General features: G+C 37.3%; 1 protein-coding gene across 17 annotated transcripts in view; it reads left to right on the plus strand.

Annotated features, from left to right (window-relative positions):
* Utrn (utrophin) overlaps window positions 1-19,124 on the plus strand; it is a 527,655-nt gene that overhangs the window by 196,981 nt on the left and 311,550 nt on the right. For 16 of the 17 annotated variants that reach the window (XM_087190253.1, XM_087190252.1, XM_087190262.1 and 13 more), the window contains 5 exons: window positions 1,849-2,004; window positions 6,938-7,108; window positions 13,790-13,969; window positions 16,145-16,273; window positions 16,701-16,871. In XM_087190253.1, the coding sequence (XP_087046379.1) occupies window positions 1,849-2,004; window positions 6,938-7,108; window positions 13,790-13,969; window positions 16,145-16,273; window positions 16,701-16,871 (807 nt within the window). The remainder of the gene's footprint in view (window positions 1-1,848; window positions 2,005-6,937; window positions 7,109-13,789; window positions 13,970-16,144; window positions 16,274-16,700; window positions 16,872-19,124) is intronic. The other variant, XM_087190258.1, reaches the window with a different exon arrangement.

Consider the following 19,124-nt stretch of genomic DNA (forward strand, 5'->3'; position numbering starts at 1 on the left):
GGGGTCCATGGCCCTCTCTAGAATGTGCAGGGGCTGAGGGTGGAAAACACATTCAACAAAAAGGATGTGATCTCTCCAAACAAATTTAGAAGAGAAGTAATTTAGTAATTACAGTATAATAGGTAAACAAAGAAACATCTTGTCGTAGTGTGACTGTAGGGAAGACTTCAGCAGCATGTGGCTGATGAGCTCAGTTTTTGAGGATACAATTTTTTCCAAGGTTAATTTTTTTAACCTAGGGCCTTGTGCATGCTAGGCAAGTGCTTTGCCACTGAGCCATGTGCCAAGCCTTGAAGAATGAATTGGAGCTAGCCGGATGAATCATACTTAAAAGAGATATCAGGGGGCCGGGGATTTAGCTCAGCGGTTTTGCTGCCTGCTGTGCAAGTGCAAGGACCAGAGTTCAATCCCCGGTACCAAAAAATAAAAAAAAATAAAATAAAATAAAAGAGATATCAGGAATATTGCCAATTAAAAAAATGCCTCCTCCAGAAAAGTAAAATGTAAAATGTTAGCTTCTAATTTATGAAGTTTAAGCCTAAGATACAAAAGAGGAAAGTAAGTACCACAGTTAGAATGGATGATTGAATTATTATAATATAAAAAATGCATTTTCTAGAAAAAATAAAGAGTTTAAATACAAGATGAAACCTAAGGTGGGCAAGAAGAAATGATATGTAAGGCCTTATTACTGCTTTAGTTTTGAACTTCTTTAGTTGAATCAAATAGAAATTTTGAAATAATGTGGCCAGGCCAGTGCGATCTTAGACTTGGTGTTCTGCTTGAAAACCATGAAAAATCATGATATCATTTGTTAGATAAGAGTCTGGCACAGATACAGAATTCTTTGTGCTTTTCACAACGGCATTTTCCATGTATCTGTTTCTTAGATGGGAAAAAGAGTGCACAAATAGGAAAATTTTTAACTTATATCTGCAGATATCTATGCAGTTACTTGCTTATTGGAATAGAGTGGGAAATAGAGCAAGCACTGTCCCTGGTCTCACGACAGTTGTTCAGTGCCCTGTTAGGTGACAGTGTCCCATCAGATGTCTCAGGTTAGGATGATCAAGTATAGCATCAAGAGAAGGTGCCCAAAGCTTTTGGATTTGAGGTAGCCAGGGTGAGGACATCCCTGAACTTGACCTGCAGAACTCTAATTTTGTGTAGCAATAGCCATCTTGATATATTGAGTTTTGTATATATTTTCATTGTTTAAGTAATACACACTCATTGTGGTAGACTTGCTACATTAAAGACATCGAAATAAATAAATGTTAATAATTCCAATTCCAACAGTCAGAAATAGCCAGCGTTGACTTTTTTCTAGTCATAGCACTTAGGGCTTTTAAAAATATAATATATGTGCACATGTATGTGTGTGCGTGTGTGTGTGTGTGTGTGAGTGTGTGTGAGTGTGCTGGGGATTTAGCCCAAGGCCTTGTGCATGCTAAGCATGTTGTTTACCACTGAGCCACACCCCAGTCCTAAAATGTAATTTTACACATATTAGACCATCTACAGTTTAGTCCTAATATTTTTCTCATTTTGTGTAGAAGAATGTTTATACTGAGTACTTTCATAAACATTGACTACACATATCTGAGTTTTTATTAAAGAAGCATAAATTCTATTAGTTTATTTTCTTGCCTGATTTGAAAAAGTTATTACAACCTTGATTTCCTTTGACTCGACCTTGGAACCACATTTGAGAAAGATAATGCCCTTTGATCTTTCTTGTTAGTTCTTAGCTGTCAACTGGTGTATGCTGCATTTTGAAGTAATTCCAGTTGGCAAGTTCTTATTATCATGTGAAGTTTGTCTTTCTTTCTTTGTTTCTTTTTTAAGAAACTGTATAAAACTCTGAGTGAAGTCAAACTTGAAGTGGAGACTGTTATCAAAACAGGAAGGCACATTGTCCAGAAGCAGCAAACCGACAACCCTAAGGGCATGGACGAGCAGCTGACTTCCCTGAAGGTCCTTTATAACGAGCTGGGTGCACAGGTGGGGACAGCAGGGCCACTGTCTGTCTGTCTGATTTCTTGCTATTGTTTTGGTGCCTGGGATCCTTGTACTTGCTAACCATGTGCTCTACCATCGAACTGCAACTCCAGCCCTTCTCCTGTATTTTAAATTTCACTTCTTAGAAAATGCATATTTGAAACTTACGGCATGAATTCATGTTCCAGTTATGTTTGCTGCATTTCTTTAAGTGGATATAGTAAGATTACAATGATTGATATTTATGTAGAAATTTATTTTAAATTTTTAATCCAGACTAATATTTATACCTTCAATGGCTACCAACATTTCATAAATTCTTTTCAGGAAACTCTACAAATAATAGACCTTACCTAATCTCAAGTTCTTGATCTTTGGATTTCTAGCTTGAATATTGTATGGAGGGATTTTGAAATATCAGGACTCTAGCTGACATTATTTGGCAGGAAGTTCATATTAATCTGTCAGGATTTAAAAACCTTCCAAGCAGCACTCAAGGTCTGGACATTGTAGTGAATCCATGTGGGAGTGGCAGGGCCATTTACTGTGAGTAACTGGATCCAGGCAGCTTCTTGTCCTCTCATTGAGAATCTTTGCCAAGAAACCAGGAGGGCAAAAGAACACGTGGAAGGGCACTCTTGTTGGCAATACTGAAAGACTGTTAGGTAATGTTTTGGATCCTTCTTTCAAAGAAACTTATAAGTTTTTGCATAAGTCCAGAACAGTATAGCTGAGATTTTGTTATCAATTTATAACTAATAAGAACAACCAGCCTATCCTTTCTCTAGGCAATTTTGACTTCATTTGTGCAAGGTTTCTATTGCTTGTGATACGTTTTGATGCATTGTGCATCTGGAGCACACAGCTTAGAGCTTGTTTTTGTATCACATAGCTGAGGTTATTTGTTAAATATTCACTAGCTGGGCATTTTATGGACAAGGGTGGATTTGCTGGTTTTCAACATTAATTCTCTAATTCTAACTATGATTTTAGCATTAATTAATTTTCTCACTCAACATAATTATGACTTTACTTTTTGTCAGGAGTTATGTAGGCATTAGGGATCCTGAAGTAAGCTATCATGTTATCTAATGCAGTTTAGGGGAGTTGAAGGGGAAATCGTCAGTCACATGGTCATACAAAGTGATTTCAGATTGTCCATCTGAAGTGTTCTCAAGAACATGTGTGATGCTTTCAGAGTATGGATCAAAGAGAGTTTGTCCCAGTCCTGGTTAGGGAAGCTTCCCGAGGAAGTGATACCTAAGCTGAGCTCTAAAGGATGGGTAAGACTCATTTGGTAAAACCAGAGTAGGGGTTTCCAGGGTTCTGGAGCAGCATGTGGGAAAGGCCTGTGGTTGGAGGCCACGTGGTGTGTTTGTGTGGAGGGGTAAGGAAGAGACAGAGACAGAGAAAGACAGAGACAGATAGAGACAGACAGAAGCCAGCCAGCGTGGGGAACACGGTGTCAGGAAGATGGGATGAGACGTTCCCTGCTGGGGTTGTAGCGTTTGTGTTTAACTCTGTCTTAGGAGCAAGAAGTAGTTATTACAGGGTTTTTAGTTAGTAGGAAGATGCTGTGTTCTGATGTGTTTTTCAAATGTCATTCACTGCGGTTTGGAGACTGAACTGGAGAGAAGCAAGGGTGGTTGTGTGGAGATTAGTGAAGAAGTGCTCATACTCTCAGTGAAATATGGTGGTCACTCGGACTAGGGTAGATGATGGAGATGCAGTGGCATATATGTGTCCGACATATACAGGAAGTGGCATCCATAGTTAACACCTTGTGATGGATCAGCTGTGGGGTAGAGGAGTGGGAGTGACAGGGTCTGACTCCTGGGTTTTCGGCTTGATTACATGGATGCTCCTGGGGCCAGCATTGGAATACTGGGTGCTGGAAGGACCATATGCATACAGTAGATGTGTTGCCATTATAAGCACCTTAGAGGGAATTAAATGGCAATGTCAGCTACACACATGGTTGCTCATGTCTAGAGAATATATCTGGGCTGAAGAGATGATTTTATGAGTCATGGACATAAGAGATGGTGATCGGAATTTTCAGGACAGGCGAGACTGTTTAGGGAGAGGATATAGTGACAAGAGAAGAGGGCTCTGACCATGTCTTAGGAATTATATCATCTAGCAAGAAATTTGAGAAGGGTGAGCTTATAAAAGAAACTAAAATAAGTAGCAAGAAATGGTAGGCACACCAAGAAAATGTTAGGTCTAGAAAGGCGGGGGAAGGTGGTATTTTTGAGAATGAGTGTAAACATTTGTCTGAATATTATCAACAGTTAAATATGATGACCACGAAGTGCCCGTAATTCTGTTGCCATTGGGCTTATTACTGAACTTAGCAAGGACAGTTTCTGAGGAGCGAGGGGTACAAGCTAGAATGGCATGGTTCTGGGTATGTGTGAAAGAGGAGGAGATGCAGCCAGCCATGTAAGTAGTTGATTTTGAGGATTTGTATGAGAAAAGTGGAGAGAAGATCTTCATGGGTGATGGGGTCAAAGAAGGGACTTATTTTTATTTTTAATTTATTTTTAGTGTGAGAGGAGAGTACAGTTTAATAACTGATGAAAATAATGCTTTTGAGAAGAAACGGTTGACTAAGAGGGAGAAGGGATAAATGGCTAGGTTAAAAATCTACGACTTCATATGGCCTAATTCAATATGCAGTATATCTTAAACTGTATTGATTAGACTGAGGAAAGTGTACATTGTTATCAGGTGAACTGTAAATTATTTTTTTCCTGGCTATCCAAATCTTTGGTGGCATTAAATTTTGTAATGATGGTGTAGATGTCTGGACATGTCAAAGACAGATAAGTATCATTTGAATACATAATATCTTTTAATAACCCAAGTGTTTGTCTCTTATACCTAGTGTGCACTGAGGTGCTGTTAATTTAGAGCCCTGAATTTTAATTAAACTCCGTGGGAAAAATATTTCACTTTTAAGAAGGAATTCACTAACAATCAATCCTTGAGGTATGAAAGAATAAAATTGAACCCAGGGGACTGGAAAAACCAAGTGTAATCCCATGCTATTTAGTAACAAAATTTGATCTTCATGTCATTCTACATCATCTAAGAAAATTCCATATCATATACCGAGATGACTCATTGGTCGTCTATGTGGATGTTGTTGCTCTCTGTGTGTGCTCATCAAAATAAGAAGTCACTTTGTTTAGGTGCTGAGTTGTGATACCTTTAAGGTGGTATCTTGTCAACTTTATATTGTGAATGCTAGCTCTTAGTTTGGGAATACCATTGCATGATGCACAGGGTTAGACTTACCGAATCCAATGGCTAGGCCACTTTTTTTTACATTAGGGAAGAACTTTATTTTTTTATTAATACGTGTTCACAGTACATAATGATTACATTTATCACGAGGCCTTGGTACTTGTATACAGTGTGTATCTTTTTTTTTTTTGTACCAGGGATCGAACTCGGGTCCTTGCGCTTGCAAGGCAGGTGGCGAAACCACTGAGCTAAATCCCTGGCCCCTAAATTTTTTTTTTTTTTTCTGGTACCGGGGCTTGAACTCGGGTCCTTGTGCTTGTGCAGCAGGCAGCGAAACCACTGAGCTAAATCCCCGGCCCTATACAGTATATCTTAATTCTTCTTATTTTCATCCTCTATCCTTCCTCTCCCTCTCTGCTTCCTCCAACTCTTGGTCCCATTCCCATTTGGAAAAGCTCTACTTTCACCATCATTCCCCCCCACCCCAAACGCTTTCCTTTTTTCATGCTCTTTCCCTCTCTCTTCCTTCAACTCTTGTTTCCCCATCCATTTGAAAAAGATCTTCCTGTTTATCTATTTGCCCCTCCTTTCCTCATATAAGAGAAACCATGAGATATTTAAGTTGTGTGTCTGAGTTATTTAATATTGTGTTCTCAGGTTGCATCCATTTGCCTACAGATGCCCCAAGTTTATCTTTGTTCATGGCAGAGCAGGACTCCATCTTGTACAGATACCCCATTTTCTTTATCCTGTCATCTGTTGATGGACATATACACCGTTTCCAAGGGCTGGCTGTAGAAATTGTGCTGCTATAAACATGAGTGTGTCCGTGTACCCTTGTAAGCTATGCCACTCTTGTCTTGACCTTAACTTCTTTAAATTTCACTTTCCTTGTATGTGAAGTGGGAAGAATAGGGCCTGTCACGGTCTGCTGTGGATTTTATTGCATAACACACATATGAGATGTGATTAAAAAAGACAGCAAATGTTTAAATTAAAAATTAAAATTCTTACACCAAAAGATACATTGCCATTAACGTTCCCTAGCATACCACAAAAACTCAGTTCGTTTTGATTTTGATCAATAATAAGAACAAAATAATAATAAGGTTTATGTTGTGTAGTCATGTTGTGTGTTTTAAGTTATGTGATTAATTATAAAACATAGAATGGTGAAGATGTGCTATAGTAGGTTTTCTTGCTACTGGGGATCGAACTGAGGACCTTCTGCTTGCGAGGCAGGCAGTGGAACCACTGAGTGAAATCCCTGGGCCTATAAGTACTTTTTCTTACAGGGAGTCCTTCCTTGAGATGGTTCTAGGGCACCTTCTGTTCTGAATTACAATACACGCTAATTATCAATTCCTTAACTTGTTGGAAGCGCAGTGCCAAGTCCTTCGTGGATGTAGTTTCTCACTCAGCACTCCTAACAGTGGGCCTCTCCCGGAGACAGGAAGACAGTGGTGGAGCTAGGGCTGCCACTCAAGATGCTGAGCACCCGGCCATCACGCGTGCTCCTGCTCTCTCCCTGTACGCGTGCAGGACGGGAGGGGGATTCTGAGGTGCTATGGATGAAGGCTGTGCCTGTCCCGGGAGGAACATGAATCGGTGTGTGTGTTTAGTTGGAGCTCTGGTTCCCATTCATGTTCATTCTTGTCTTGGTCTCACCTCCTCTTGCCTTCAGGTGACAGAAAGCAAGCAGGATCTGGAAAGAGCTTCGCAGCTGGCCCGGAAGGTGAAGAAGGAGGCCGCCTCTCTCTCTGAATGGCTCTCTGCTACCGAGGCCGACTTGGTGCAGAAGTCCACGTCAGAAGGTGTGCTGGGTGACTTGGACACCGAGATCTCCTGGGCGAAAGTGAGTGGCATTTCAGGAGGCCTCCAGCATCAGCCTGTGTGGCTGTGCCGTTTGCCAGGGCAATCAGGGCCGGCACTGTTTCCCTCCATTTCATGTTAGATAGAGCCTTCTCCTTGTGCCATTGTTTCTGCCATTTCTCTGTCCTAGAACATTTTTAAAGCAACTATTTTAATAATATATTTTTATTTTAATAATATATTTATATATGCCTTAGATTCGCATGGAACATCAAGGCCTTTGTAAGCATGATTGCTTATTGGGTCCTTGAAAACATTTTTTAATTAGCCACTTTCAAAATCTGTGACAGCTTCTCAGTATTCAGTCTGTAGCAAGCATTGTGTGGATCTTAATTCTTCTTTAATGATTTTTGTACCCATAACTAATCTTTCCCTCACAAACCAACTGATGTAAAGAACATAGGGACAGAAGTTTTAAAAATCAGTGCTACAGTTTTCCTTAGCCATACACTTACTTCGAAACTGCAGAGATTGGAGGGTTGATTTGGGAATTCTTTCTTCTGAGGTGGACAAAGCCCACCTTCTTTCCACCTGAAGTCCACCTGGGGACTTCTTTCCCCAAGGCATACTGTTTTCCTCAATTCTTTGCCTAAGAAAGAAGCAGGCATGCTAGGGAGAGTGCTGAAGATACATGATGGATACAGGAACAGGTGCTTATGCAAGGCTCCCTGTCACTGCTGCATCCTGCCCAGGTGCTTGCTGTGGAGAGCAGATTCCGCGAGGGAGCAGGCGACAGCTGCTGCTGACCTTGGACGCTGTGGAGGTGACACTCAAGAGAATGGCAGCTTGTCAGGCACTGCAAAGGACAGGCTCAGTTAGGAAAGTAGTTCAGGAAAAGCGTGACCATGCCGTGAGTTCCGTGAGTGACAGGAGGTGGAGAGAGGGATATAAGAGGGGAATGAACAGCACTGCAGGTCATCGGTGTATTCTGCATGAGTGCAAAACTAAAGAGCCAAACAGTTTTCCTTAAATTCAAGTTTTTCAGGAAGTATTATCTTCTTTGTGCAGTACACTTTAAAGCCATTATTTTCTTGTTAGTAACGTGGTTTATACCGAATAGTGTGTTCTCCCCCTTTGCACAGGGGATACGTCCCATGACTCCCAGTAGCTGCCTAAAACTGCAGATAGCACCAAAGCCTTTATACATCTGCTTTTTCCTATACTTTTCTACACAGCTGCAACATTTTTATTTATTTGTCTATGTTTGGTATCTAATGATAACATTCATTGTGGGAGGTGGTACATGTATGTAACACATCCTGAGTTTTTAAATTCCCTTTGTTCTCCCCCTCCTTCCCCGCCCTCCACCTCTAGTTTCCCTTCCTGTCTCCTTATTTCATAGTCTGTCTTTTATTGTGGTCTTTAAATTATTTATACTTTTGGTTTTTCATATAAGAGAAACCATGCAATATTTATGCTTGTATGTCAGATTTATTTCGTTTTACATTATGGTTTCAAGATGCATCCATTTTTCTACAAAAGGCTCAAATTTATCATCCTTTATGGCAAGTATAGTACCCCATTGTACAAATATAGGACACTTTGTGTATCCATTCATCTGTTGATGGACAGATAGTCTGCTTCCAAGAATTAGCTATTAGGAATTGTGCTGCTAGCTCTTAGGAATTGTGCTTCTATAAATATGGGTATGCATGTATCACTCTAATATGTCTTCAGTCTTTCAGGAAGATACCTAGAAAGCAAATAGCTGGACTGGATGGAATGTCAATTTTTAGTGTTTTGAGGAGACTCCATGGTGATTTCCTTAGTGGTTGTATGAGTTTATGTAGAAAGGTTCCTTTTCCCCTCAGCCTTGCCAGCATCTGTTACTATTTGATTTATTGATGATGGCCATTCTTTCTGGAGTAAAGTGAAATCTCAGTGTTGTTTTAATTTGCATTTCTCTTGTGGCCAGTGGTGCTGAACATTTTTTCATTGAATTTCATTCATTTTTCCAATGAATAGATACTGAGATACTATTCATTTCAGTTGCTCATCCTTTGATTGGGTCCCTTGTTTTGGGAGGTCCTAAGTTTTTAAAGTTCTTTATATATTTTAAATATTAATCCTTTGTCTGATGAGTAGCTGGCAAATTTTTTCCCACCCTGTAGATTTGCTCTCAGTTGGTTGTTTCCTTTGCTGTGCAGAGCTTTATAAATTTAATATTGTCCCATTTGCTGATTCTTTTTTGGTACCAGGGATCGAACTCAAGTCCTCACACTTGCGAGGCAGGCAGCGGAACCACTGAGCTAAATCCCTGACCTACATTTGCTGATTCTTGATGTTACAGTGGTCCTTCAAGTTAGGAGTAGCCTGACATGTGAACAACTTGGGTTACAGCTGGAATTTTAGTTTTAACTTATGAAAAAAGTCTTGAGTTAGGACCTGAATACTGGCCACTTGTACTTCCAGAGGGTCTCAGGTATAGATTTGACCCATAAAGAGTTCTGGAAGGACCATGACAACATCCTTTCCTGTGTGGGGTTAACTGAGAAATCACGGGCCAGTCTCTCTCTAAGGACCCTGAGATCTGCCTGTGTACAGGAGAGAGACTTTGCAGGTTGTGTAGAGGAGCCTGAGCCTTCAGTTGACCAAGTTGAGTTACAACCAGCCCTCGGGAATGAATTGAGTTTGTAAGTCAAGAGTCCATTGTGCAATATGGGTTCTTGTGCAGTTGGGGTTCTGTTCAGAAGTCTTTACCTATGCCTATATCTTTAAGAATTTTACCTATTTTATCTTCTAGCAGATTTTAAAAAAATGTTAACATTTAGATCTTTGATTCATTTTGATTTTATTTTACTTCATGGTGAGAGAGATGGGTCTAGATTCAATCTTCTGAATGTGTGTAACAAGCTTTCCCAGCACTATTCATTCAAGAGTCTACCTTTCTTCATATTCATATATATGTAATTATATATAATATAGAAATATTATATAAATATATATTAATAATATTATATTAATATATATTTACACATATGATTTTGTTTTGTTTTGTTTTTTTGAGACAGGGTCTATTATGTAGTTGAGGCTGAGCTTGAATTTACTATCTAGCCTAGGCTGCCCTCAAACTCATAGCGATCCTCCTGCCTCAGCCTCCCAAATCCTGAGATTACAGGTGTGTGGCACCATGCCTGGCTTTTCATTGTAATTTTTTTGTCCTTTTGTAAGGATAAGATGACTGAATGTGCCTGAGCTTGTTCTGCCTTATCTATTCTGTTTCATTGATCCACGTGTCTGTTTTTGTTCCTGTACCATATTATTTTTAATTATATAACTTCAGATCCAGGATTGTGATGCCCCCTGCCCAGGATTGTTTTTGCTATTCTGGGTCTCTTGTGATAACATGTAAATTTTAGGATTATTTTTTCTCGTTCAGTGAGGAATGCTGTTGATATTTTGATTGGGATGGCATTACATCTATGTAGTATCAGTTTTGGTAGTATGGCCACTTGATAATATTGGTTTTTTCCTATTCAGGAATAGGGGATATGTTTCTCTTTTCTTTTTTTTTTGCGGTACTGGGGATTGAACTCAGGACCTTGTGCTTGCGAGGCAGGTGCAGCACCACGGAGCTAATCCCCAGCCCTACGTTTCTGTTTTCTAATGTCCTCCTCAATCTTCCTTTTTACTGGAGGACTTTCACTTCCTGGGCCAGGTTAATTTCTAAATATTTAATTTTTCTTGAGGATATTGTGAAGGATACTATTTTCCTATTTTTTTCTTGGTGGGTTCATTATTGTTGTACAGAAACACTTCTGATTTTTGTGTATTGATGTTGTATCCTTCTACACTGCTGAATTTGATTACTAGTTATAAGTGTCTTTTGGTGGAATTGTTTGATCTTCTATGCAAAGGATCATGTTATCTGTGAAAAACAATAATTTGAATTTTTTCTTTCCTATACATATTACTTTTATTTCTTTCTCTTCCTGATTGCTCTAGCTAAAGTTTTGAATACTAACTAAATTGTGAATTTATTGTAGAGGATAAGTTATTAGCCTTTGTTGGGTCAAGGGATATATCCATTTTAGAGTTTAGCACATATTCAGAAATGCTGTATGTACCACCAGAGAATGAGAATTTCTACTTGCTTGTTTTAACCACAACTTTTACAAAGGTAGGCAAATATCATGTTTTGGTCATTTAGAGAATTTTCCATAAGCTTATAGGCCACCTGCAACTCTTTTGAGAAAATTACTTTTTCATGTAATTCAGACCATTTTCCTATTCACAGAGTGTCTTTTAATTTAGAGCTGTTTGTCCTGATTATTAAAGCTTAGTATATTGTGTATTATTTAAAATTTTTTTGCAACTGTACTTTCCTTTCTGTCCTGTTTTTTATTTATTTATTTTTTTGGTACCGGGGATCGAACTCGGGTCCTTGCACTTGGGCATCAGGCGGCGAAACCACTGAGCTAAATCCCCGGCCCCCCTGTCCTGTTTTTTTAAAAACGTTTTATTGAATAAGGAAATCCACCTTCATTTTTATCCTGCCTTTAGTGTTTAGAAAGGCCAGTTTTACTCCAGCATCATGTAATTGTTATAGTTCCTTCAAGCTTCTTCACATTTTCATCTTTTTACCTTTTGTTTTAATTGTTAGGGAGTTAATTTTGTTGTAAATCATAAGCTAGGGTGCTAAACATTTTTCCAAATAGTTAACCCCTATTTATTAAGGAAATAATCATTTCCCCCACTAATTTTACACACCAAATTCATACATTCTTATTTCCATTGACCTGATCCTTTAAAACATGCCAGTTCTTCAACTCTTTAACTATGTAGCTTTATATGTAATACATTTTAATTACAGTTAAGGGGTTCCCTGTCTTTATGGGTTTTTTTGTTTTGTTTTGTTTTGTTTCGGTACCAGGGATCAAACTCAGGACCTTGCGCTTGTGAGGCAGGCGGTGGAATCACTGAGCTAAATCCCTGGCCCTATGCTTCTTTTTGATAAATACTTACATGAACTTTGGAATTATTATTCTCAAATTCTTAAAAATTCTGTTGGAAATTTTGAATTGCCTGAAATTTATAGATTTTTTGGAGGTGAACTGACATCTTCAGTGTTTTTTTTCACATGGTATGTCTCATTTCCCTCCGATTTTTTCACATCCTTACATTTCTTCATAAACACAATGTGTATGTGCAAGAAAGTTATTCCTCCATATTATTTTATTGCAATGTGATTTATGAGTTTTCTTTTTTTTAATGGCTTACAGTTAGTACATAAGTGGTATTAAATATATATTTAATGTTTGATTGTGTTTCTGTACTCAAAAGTTCAATTCATTTGTGAAAGTTGACACTTATCATTCATTTAAGGTAAAGACTGCGAGTAATTTTTTCTTTCGTGAAATTTTACATTCTTACATTTCTACTTAATTGTATTATAGATTTGAAATAATAAAGATGAAATATATAAATCACAAAGCACATTCTCTTCATTAGAGTGAAACAGACATCAATATGAAATATAATCACTCACCTTTTTAACATTCTGACTTCAGATTTAAAGAATATAGATATTCCACAACATATTTTCTTTCTTATGAAATCTGTCAGCATAGTGTGTATATTTAAATTTTATTACTTGTACCTAATTATTTCTCCTAATTCAAACAGCCTGTTCTAGTCACTTGGTAAATAACTTTGGAAAGGATGCCTATGCCTTAGCTGTTCCTCCTCCTCCTCCTCCTCCTCCTCCTCCTCCTCCTCCCCCACTTCTCTCCACACTGGAGAAGAATCATGAAACAAATATTTTAGTGCACTGATAACTATTCTAGTAATTGACATTGTCAAGTGACTGTTTAAATCTCAACTCATTTGTGAATTTTCGTATTTCCAAAATATGACTGATTGATGTTCACATGCCACCTTGAGCTCCTTGAAATATGTAGTTGGTTTAAATAGTATTTTAAGAAAGTGCAGCAATTTAATTAGTAGTGGTAGGGAAGGTCTATACACATGTTGCTATTTGACTGGAAGAATTTTGTGACTTCCAGCACTCTTTGTTTCTGTGAATGTCCATTTGGCCTGGTCAAACTTAAAATTGTGTGAATCCAATTATCTCATACCATCCTGTGTGTTACCTTTGCCTGTTAGGACAGTTTTAAGACCAGAGCTTAGACTTGTTGGTTCTATGATTTACTTAATATATAATATTTTTTGTAATGTTTATATGCCAGACTATATGTTAAGTAACCTAGATACAGGATATACTCCTTTCAAGTAATTATTCCACACCCGATAATTTCCTCTTCTAATCTCGAAGATAAATTTGTGAATATTTTAGAATTATGATTTCTGAAATCCTTTTGCTTTGCCAATGTGCAGGTACTGAGAATGAAATTGTATATCCAGGGCTATGATGTTTGTAAAAAATGGAATTTATAATTAAATGAAATAACTACATATTTCCTATTTGAATGTCTTACATTTTTTGATATTGAATTAAACATTTAAATTTTCATTAGGCACTTAAGAACTCTTATCGTACTGATAAGTTGAGGAGTGTTGTAATCCTCTGAAATATTACATATTATCTAGGAAGTCATGGACTACTGTGTGTTTGTACAAAAAAAGTTTTTGTAAAATAAGTCTACATACATAAGTTTTATGGTTCCTGAAAGATCAAGTGGGTCTTGGTGCCTTTCTTTTCTAGAATGTTCTGAAGGATCTGGAGAAGAGGAAAGCTGACTTAAGCGCCATCACAGAGAGCAGCTCTGCCCTCCAGGCCCTGATCCTGGGCAGTGGGCCCCTGTTCCAGGAGAGGCTGTGTTTGCTCAATGCTGGGTGGAGTCGGGTTCGCACCTGGACTGAGGATTGGTGCAACACCTTGATGGTATGTTGCAAGGAGAATTTCATCATGCGGTCCTTTTCTCTCCTTTAGTTATTTTTATGTGCTTGCAGTTTTGATTCGATTTCCCAACCCTGTTTTCCTGTGTGTCCCAGAAATGCTTTGCTTGTGAATTAATTTCACTAAAAATCCATTTTATTTTCCTGTGATAACTTTCCTTTACTTCTTTGAAAAGGTAATAATTGGAAGGAATTCACTATGTCTCTATCAAAGAATAAACTGTTCATGATATACATAGAAAGTGTAGTTTTTATTTTGTAAATGTCATGTAGAATTTAATTTTTTTTCTTTTTTTTTTGGTAGCGGGGATCGAACTTGGGTCCTTGCGCTTTCAAGGCAGGAGGCAGAACCACTGAGCTAAATCCCCAGTCCTAGAATTTAATTTTTATATTACTGTGGGCTATTTATATACATATAATTATTATATTCTAATAATAGTGTACTAGGTAAGAGCATAGGTTCTAGCATTTGACTAAAAATTTTGACTGTTAACTGAATGACATTGGTCAAGTTAATTAAATGTTCTGTAAGCCTCAGTTTTCTCATCTGTAAAATGACTATTATTATCATTTCTACCTCGTGCAATTTTTGTAATTAATTGACTTAAACTGGTCTAATAACTATATGTAAAATAACCAATTTTAAATATTATTGTAACAATTATGATGATTGTTGAATGTTGTAAATTGTAAATATGGCAGTCTTTTGCTTATGCTGTTTTATTTTTCTTTCATGGAAATTTGATCATTTAATCTTCGTAGTGCTTTTTTATGCCTTTTATATTAAAAATGAATATATGGTAACCCATTCTCCCCTCCAAACAGGGAATTATCCTTTATAATTTATTTTTAAATTCTGACATCTCAGGACTCTTATAAAATTCATGGAATTACTGTGTAATGGATAGATACAGAAGAAATTATTGTGTGTTTGAGCATTTACTGAGATCAGTTAAGATGTGTAGGATAGTGAAAATCAGGGCTTAGGTCTTGATTTGTCATAGACTTATAATCCCAGTACATGACTTATTACCTGTGGAACCTTAGATAAGTAATGTAATGTCACTGAGCTTCAATTTCCATATATATTATATATAATACATGGAATTTTTATATACGTTTATATATAAAATGAAAGTAAAGGAACATAACTGACAGTTGTTCAGTGTTGAATATGATAATGAATATATTCTTCTTAGCCTATAAAGTATTTTTAAAATGTTTTATGTATTCTCTTTTATTAGTCTGTTCATTTTTGTTATTACTACCTTTATTTCATTTTCCCTCAGCTCTTGCGTCTATAATTTTTAGTCTGTCCCTTCCAGATTCCCCTTTCAGGTATTGTATTTCTACTTCTATCACAGTGTTTGATTTCTCTACTTTATAGGAGTAAATAATTCTGGTGCTCATCAATTCCTTCTTAGTCTCTAGATCATGGTCAGAATTTTTTCATATCATTTATTAATTAATATTTTCTTTCTCCATGATCTTCTTATATTATAGATTAATGATTTGTTTCTTTGTGTTAATTGTTCTACAATTTTTCTAGTTTCCTTTATGTTATAAAATACCGTTCCTGAAAATTGCCAATTTCATCATACTTCCCCTCTCCCCACCTATTTGGTCAAGTTCTAACTTCTTTTAGCTGCCAAAACTTTTCAAGTTTTAATCTGCTCAAGTGTTTGTTCAGTTTTCAAATCCTTTCTCTTACTTGTGTTTTATGTCCCACTCCAGGAAGGATTACTGAGGTTTGTGCCCCCTGTAATACCGAGGGGTGGCAGTACTGACGAGAAAAGAACCAGGCCCTGTCCTTTCAGTGGATATTGACTGACTCTTATTCAGTTTATGTTTTCATCTTTATTAATATTATGCACTTATTTATAATAAATAAGTTTTAAAAATACGATTGAAGGGGACAAATGAGATCACTTGTAATATAAAATGTGAAATTAGAAACAAACTTGAAAAAGAAATTTTCGTCTTTTATTTTACTTCCACTTTTTATGACATCGAGGTCTAAGTCAAATTTAAAATGGGCTGAGGCACAGCTATGCAGTTTTTAGATTGAGATTTATTCATTAAAGAGAGCTTTGTAAGAAGGTGAAAACCCATCTTAGATATTCCATATGACTGTGTCTGTATTTTATTAATTGCTTTGTAGAACCATCAGAACCAGCTGGAAATATTTGATGGAAATGTTGCTCACATAAGTACCTGGCTTTATCAAGCTGAAGCTCTATTGGATGAGATTGAAAAAAAACCAGCGAGTAAACGGGAGGAAATCGTGAAGGTAGCAGACGGGACGATCAGTGACACTTTTGGGAGTGTGATGTTTTCCTTTTGTCTTTTCCTGGTGTGTGCGGTTTCCTCAGTTGCTGGTGTACATTGTCTCTTGCTGTTGACTCATTAACATTTGTTTTGTTGGGAGAAAGCGAGATCTCCATTATATAAGCAACTTTCACTCTCTGTGCTTAAATCTCTTAAGAAGCGATGTCCAGGCACCCCACTGTCTAGGCACATTTTATTTACTTCCTTTAATTCTGGGTAAGCATCACAACTATGTCTTTTTTTTTTTTTTTGGTACCGGGGATCGAACTCGGGTCCTTGCACTCTTTTCGAGGCAGGCGGCGGAACCACTGAGCTAAATCCCCAGCCCTCCATGTTTGATTTTGATATTTCCCACTGGATAATTTTATGGGTTTTTTTTTCACAATTAGCGTCTACTATCTGAGCTGGACGACGCCAGGCTCCAGGTTGAAAATGCCCACGATCAAGCCACTATTTTGATGAATGCACGTGGAAGCTCAAGCAGGGAGCTTGTGGAACCAAAATTAGCTGAACTGGATAGAAACTTTGAAAAAGTATCTCAACACATCAAAAGTGCCAAAGTTAGTAATAATATTTTTTTGTAAAAGACTATTTTTCCTGGGCATGTATACATACAAATTTTAAAATTAAAATAACTGTTATCTCTTTTTTGTTTGAATGGAACATTTGTTCTTGTACATTTGTAATTGTGAATGTAGAAAAAAAGCAAAGAATTACCTTTGAAACAACTCATTTGAGGAAAGGTTTCTAAGACCCAAATGAAGCTTGGAATTGGCTGCGAAATGAGACTGATTCCCAAGCGAGGTGTGAATATTAGACATAATTTTATGGTCATACTTTAATATATGTATTCATGCTACACACTTACTTTTTGAGCTTAATGCTTACAAATGCAAAAGTTGTACATAGCTTCACAGTTTAGACTTCATGGAGAGATGTACTTCCTGATTTCATAAAATGAAAATGAAGATAATAGATAAGAACTTTCCTTTTCTTAAAAAAAAAAGGTATTTATTTGTTCTATCTTGTTATAATCTCCTCTCCTGCCCTCTCTGTCTTTCTATCCTTCTTTGTGAAAAGAGGAAAAGGAACTTTTTACCTAGTATTCTCAGGACCTGGTAGGGAGTGGGAATAAAACAACATAGCTGACTTTCAACTTCCAGGTCTTTCAAATCAGGTATTCATTTATTCTGTGGAGTCATGGAATCCTGAGTTTTCACGGGCCTCACACGTGCCCATAGGATAACTTTTTGTGACTATTCAGTTAATTCCTTGAGAGTTAAATACTGAAATTATCAAAGAGGAAGGATCCTGTGTTTTGTAAGGAGTAAACATCTGACTTTGCTTTAGTAAGAAGTACCTAATGTGGTAGGCCCAGTTACCTCACATAGCCTTATGTATATACTGATCTTTTTCACAACTTACAGAAAAACAGCAAAACACTTGCGTTAGCTTTTGGCTTCCTTAACCTTGACCATGTTGTATTATTTTCTGCCCCAAGTTCATTTTATTCTTTTTAATAGATTTATTAGTTATTTTTCTTGGTATAAGAAATAATGCATGAGACATAAGGGTGAGGTGAGAGGAAGTATAAAGAAGTAAAATTATCATCAACCCCATAAATAACCTCTGTAAATATTTTGACATATATGGCTATTTTTTTTTTTTGTACCGGGGATCGAATTCGGGTCCTTGCGCTTGCGCAGCAGGTGGTGAACCCACTGAGCTAAATCTCTGGCCCTATAGGGCTATTTTTAATTCATATGTATATGCTATTTATATGTCAAAATATTTATAATTTTGGGTTTTTTTGTTTTTTGGTTTTTGAAATTAATTTTATTGGTACATTTTAGGTATACAATGTAGTGACATTTGTGCTCGCTTCGGCAGCACGTATACAATGTAATGACATTCATCATTGGAAATTTGCATCTTTACATAATCTCTCTTGGCTCTTATTTTTTCCTGATTCCCCTGCCCTCCCTTCAGCCCCTCCATCCCTCCCTATTTACAAAGATTTTGTTTCCATTTTTTTCATTTTCTCATATTAATTCCATTTCCTTCTTTCCTTTCCCCTACCCCTCCCACTTCCCCTTCTCCTTTGCCCCTTTTCTTCCTATTTCATATTATCTATTATAACTTTTAATCCTTATTTACACTTTCAGTTTCTCACGTTAGAGAAACTATTACATATTTACACATGTGTGTCCCATTTATTTCACTTTAGAGTATCACCTCAGTGTGCATCTATTTAGCTATAAATGTCTCTAATTTCTCATTTTGTATGGCTGAGTAGTACTCCATTTTATAAAAAAAACACATTTTCTTTATCCAGTCTCCAGTTGATGGGCAATTGGGCTCCTTCCAAGTTTTAGCTATCACAAACTGTGCTGCTATGAACCTGTGGGCAAATATCTTTGGGGAAGATCCCCAGCAGGGGAATAGCTGGGTCAAATGGGACTTCCAGTCCTAGTTCTTTGAAGTATCTCCATATTGATTTCCACAGTGGTTGCACCAGTCTACACTCCCACCAGCAGTGGAGCAGGGTTCCTCTAGTCCCACAGCCCCGTCAGCATTTGTTGTTGGTTGATTTCATGATAGCAGCCATTCTTTCTGTGGAGTGAGGTGGAATCTCAGCATTGTTTTCATTTGCATCTCTTGAATGACCAATGATGTTGAACATTTTTTCATATGTTTATTTGCCATGTCTACTTCTTTGTGTGAGAAATGTCTGTTCATTTCAGATGCCCATTTTTGGATTGGGTCTTTAAATTTGGGAGGTCTGATTTTTTTAAGTTCTTTATAAATTTGAG

This window comes from Heterocephalus glaber, unplaced genomic scaffold, assembly GCF_053883595.1.
Source record: "Heterocephalus glaber isolate CG9 unplaced genomic scaffold, H.glaber_assembly_v1.0 deba00001550, whole genome shotgun sequence".
NCBI lineage: Eukaryota > Metazoa > Chordata > Mammalia > Rodentia > Bathyergidae > Heterocephalus > Heterocephalus glaber.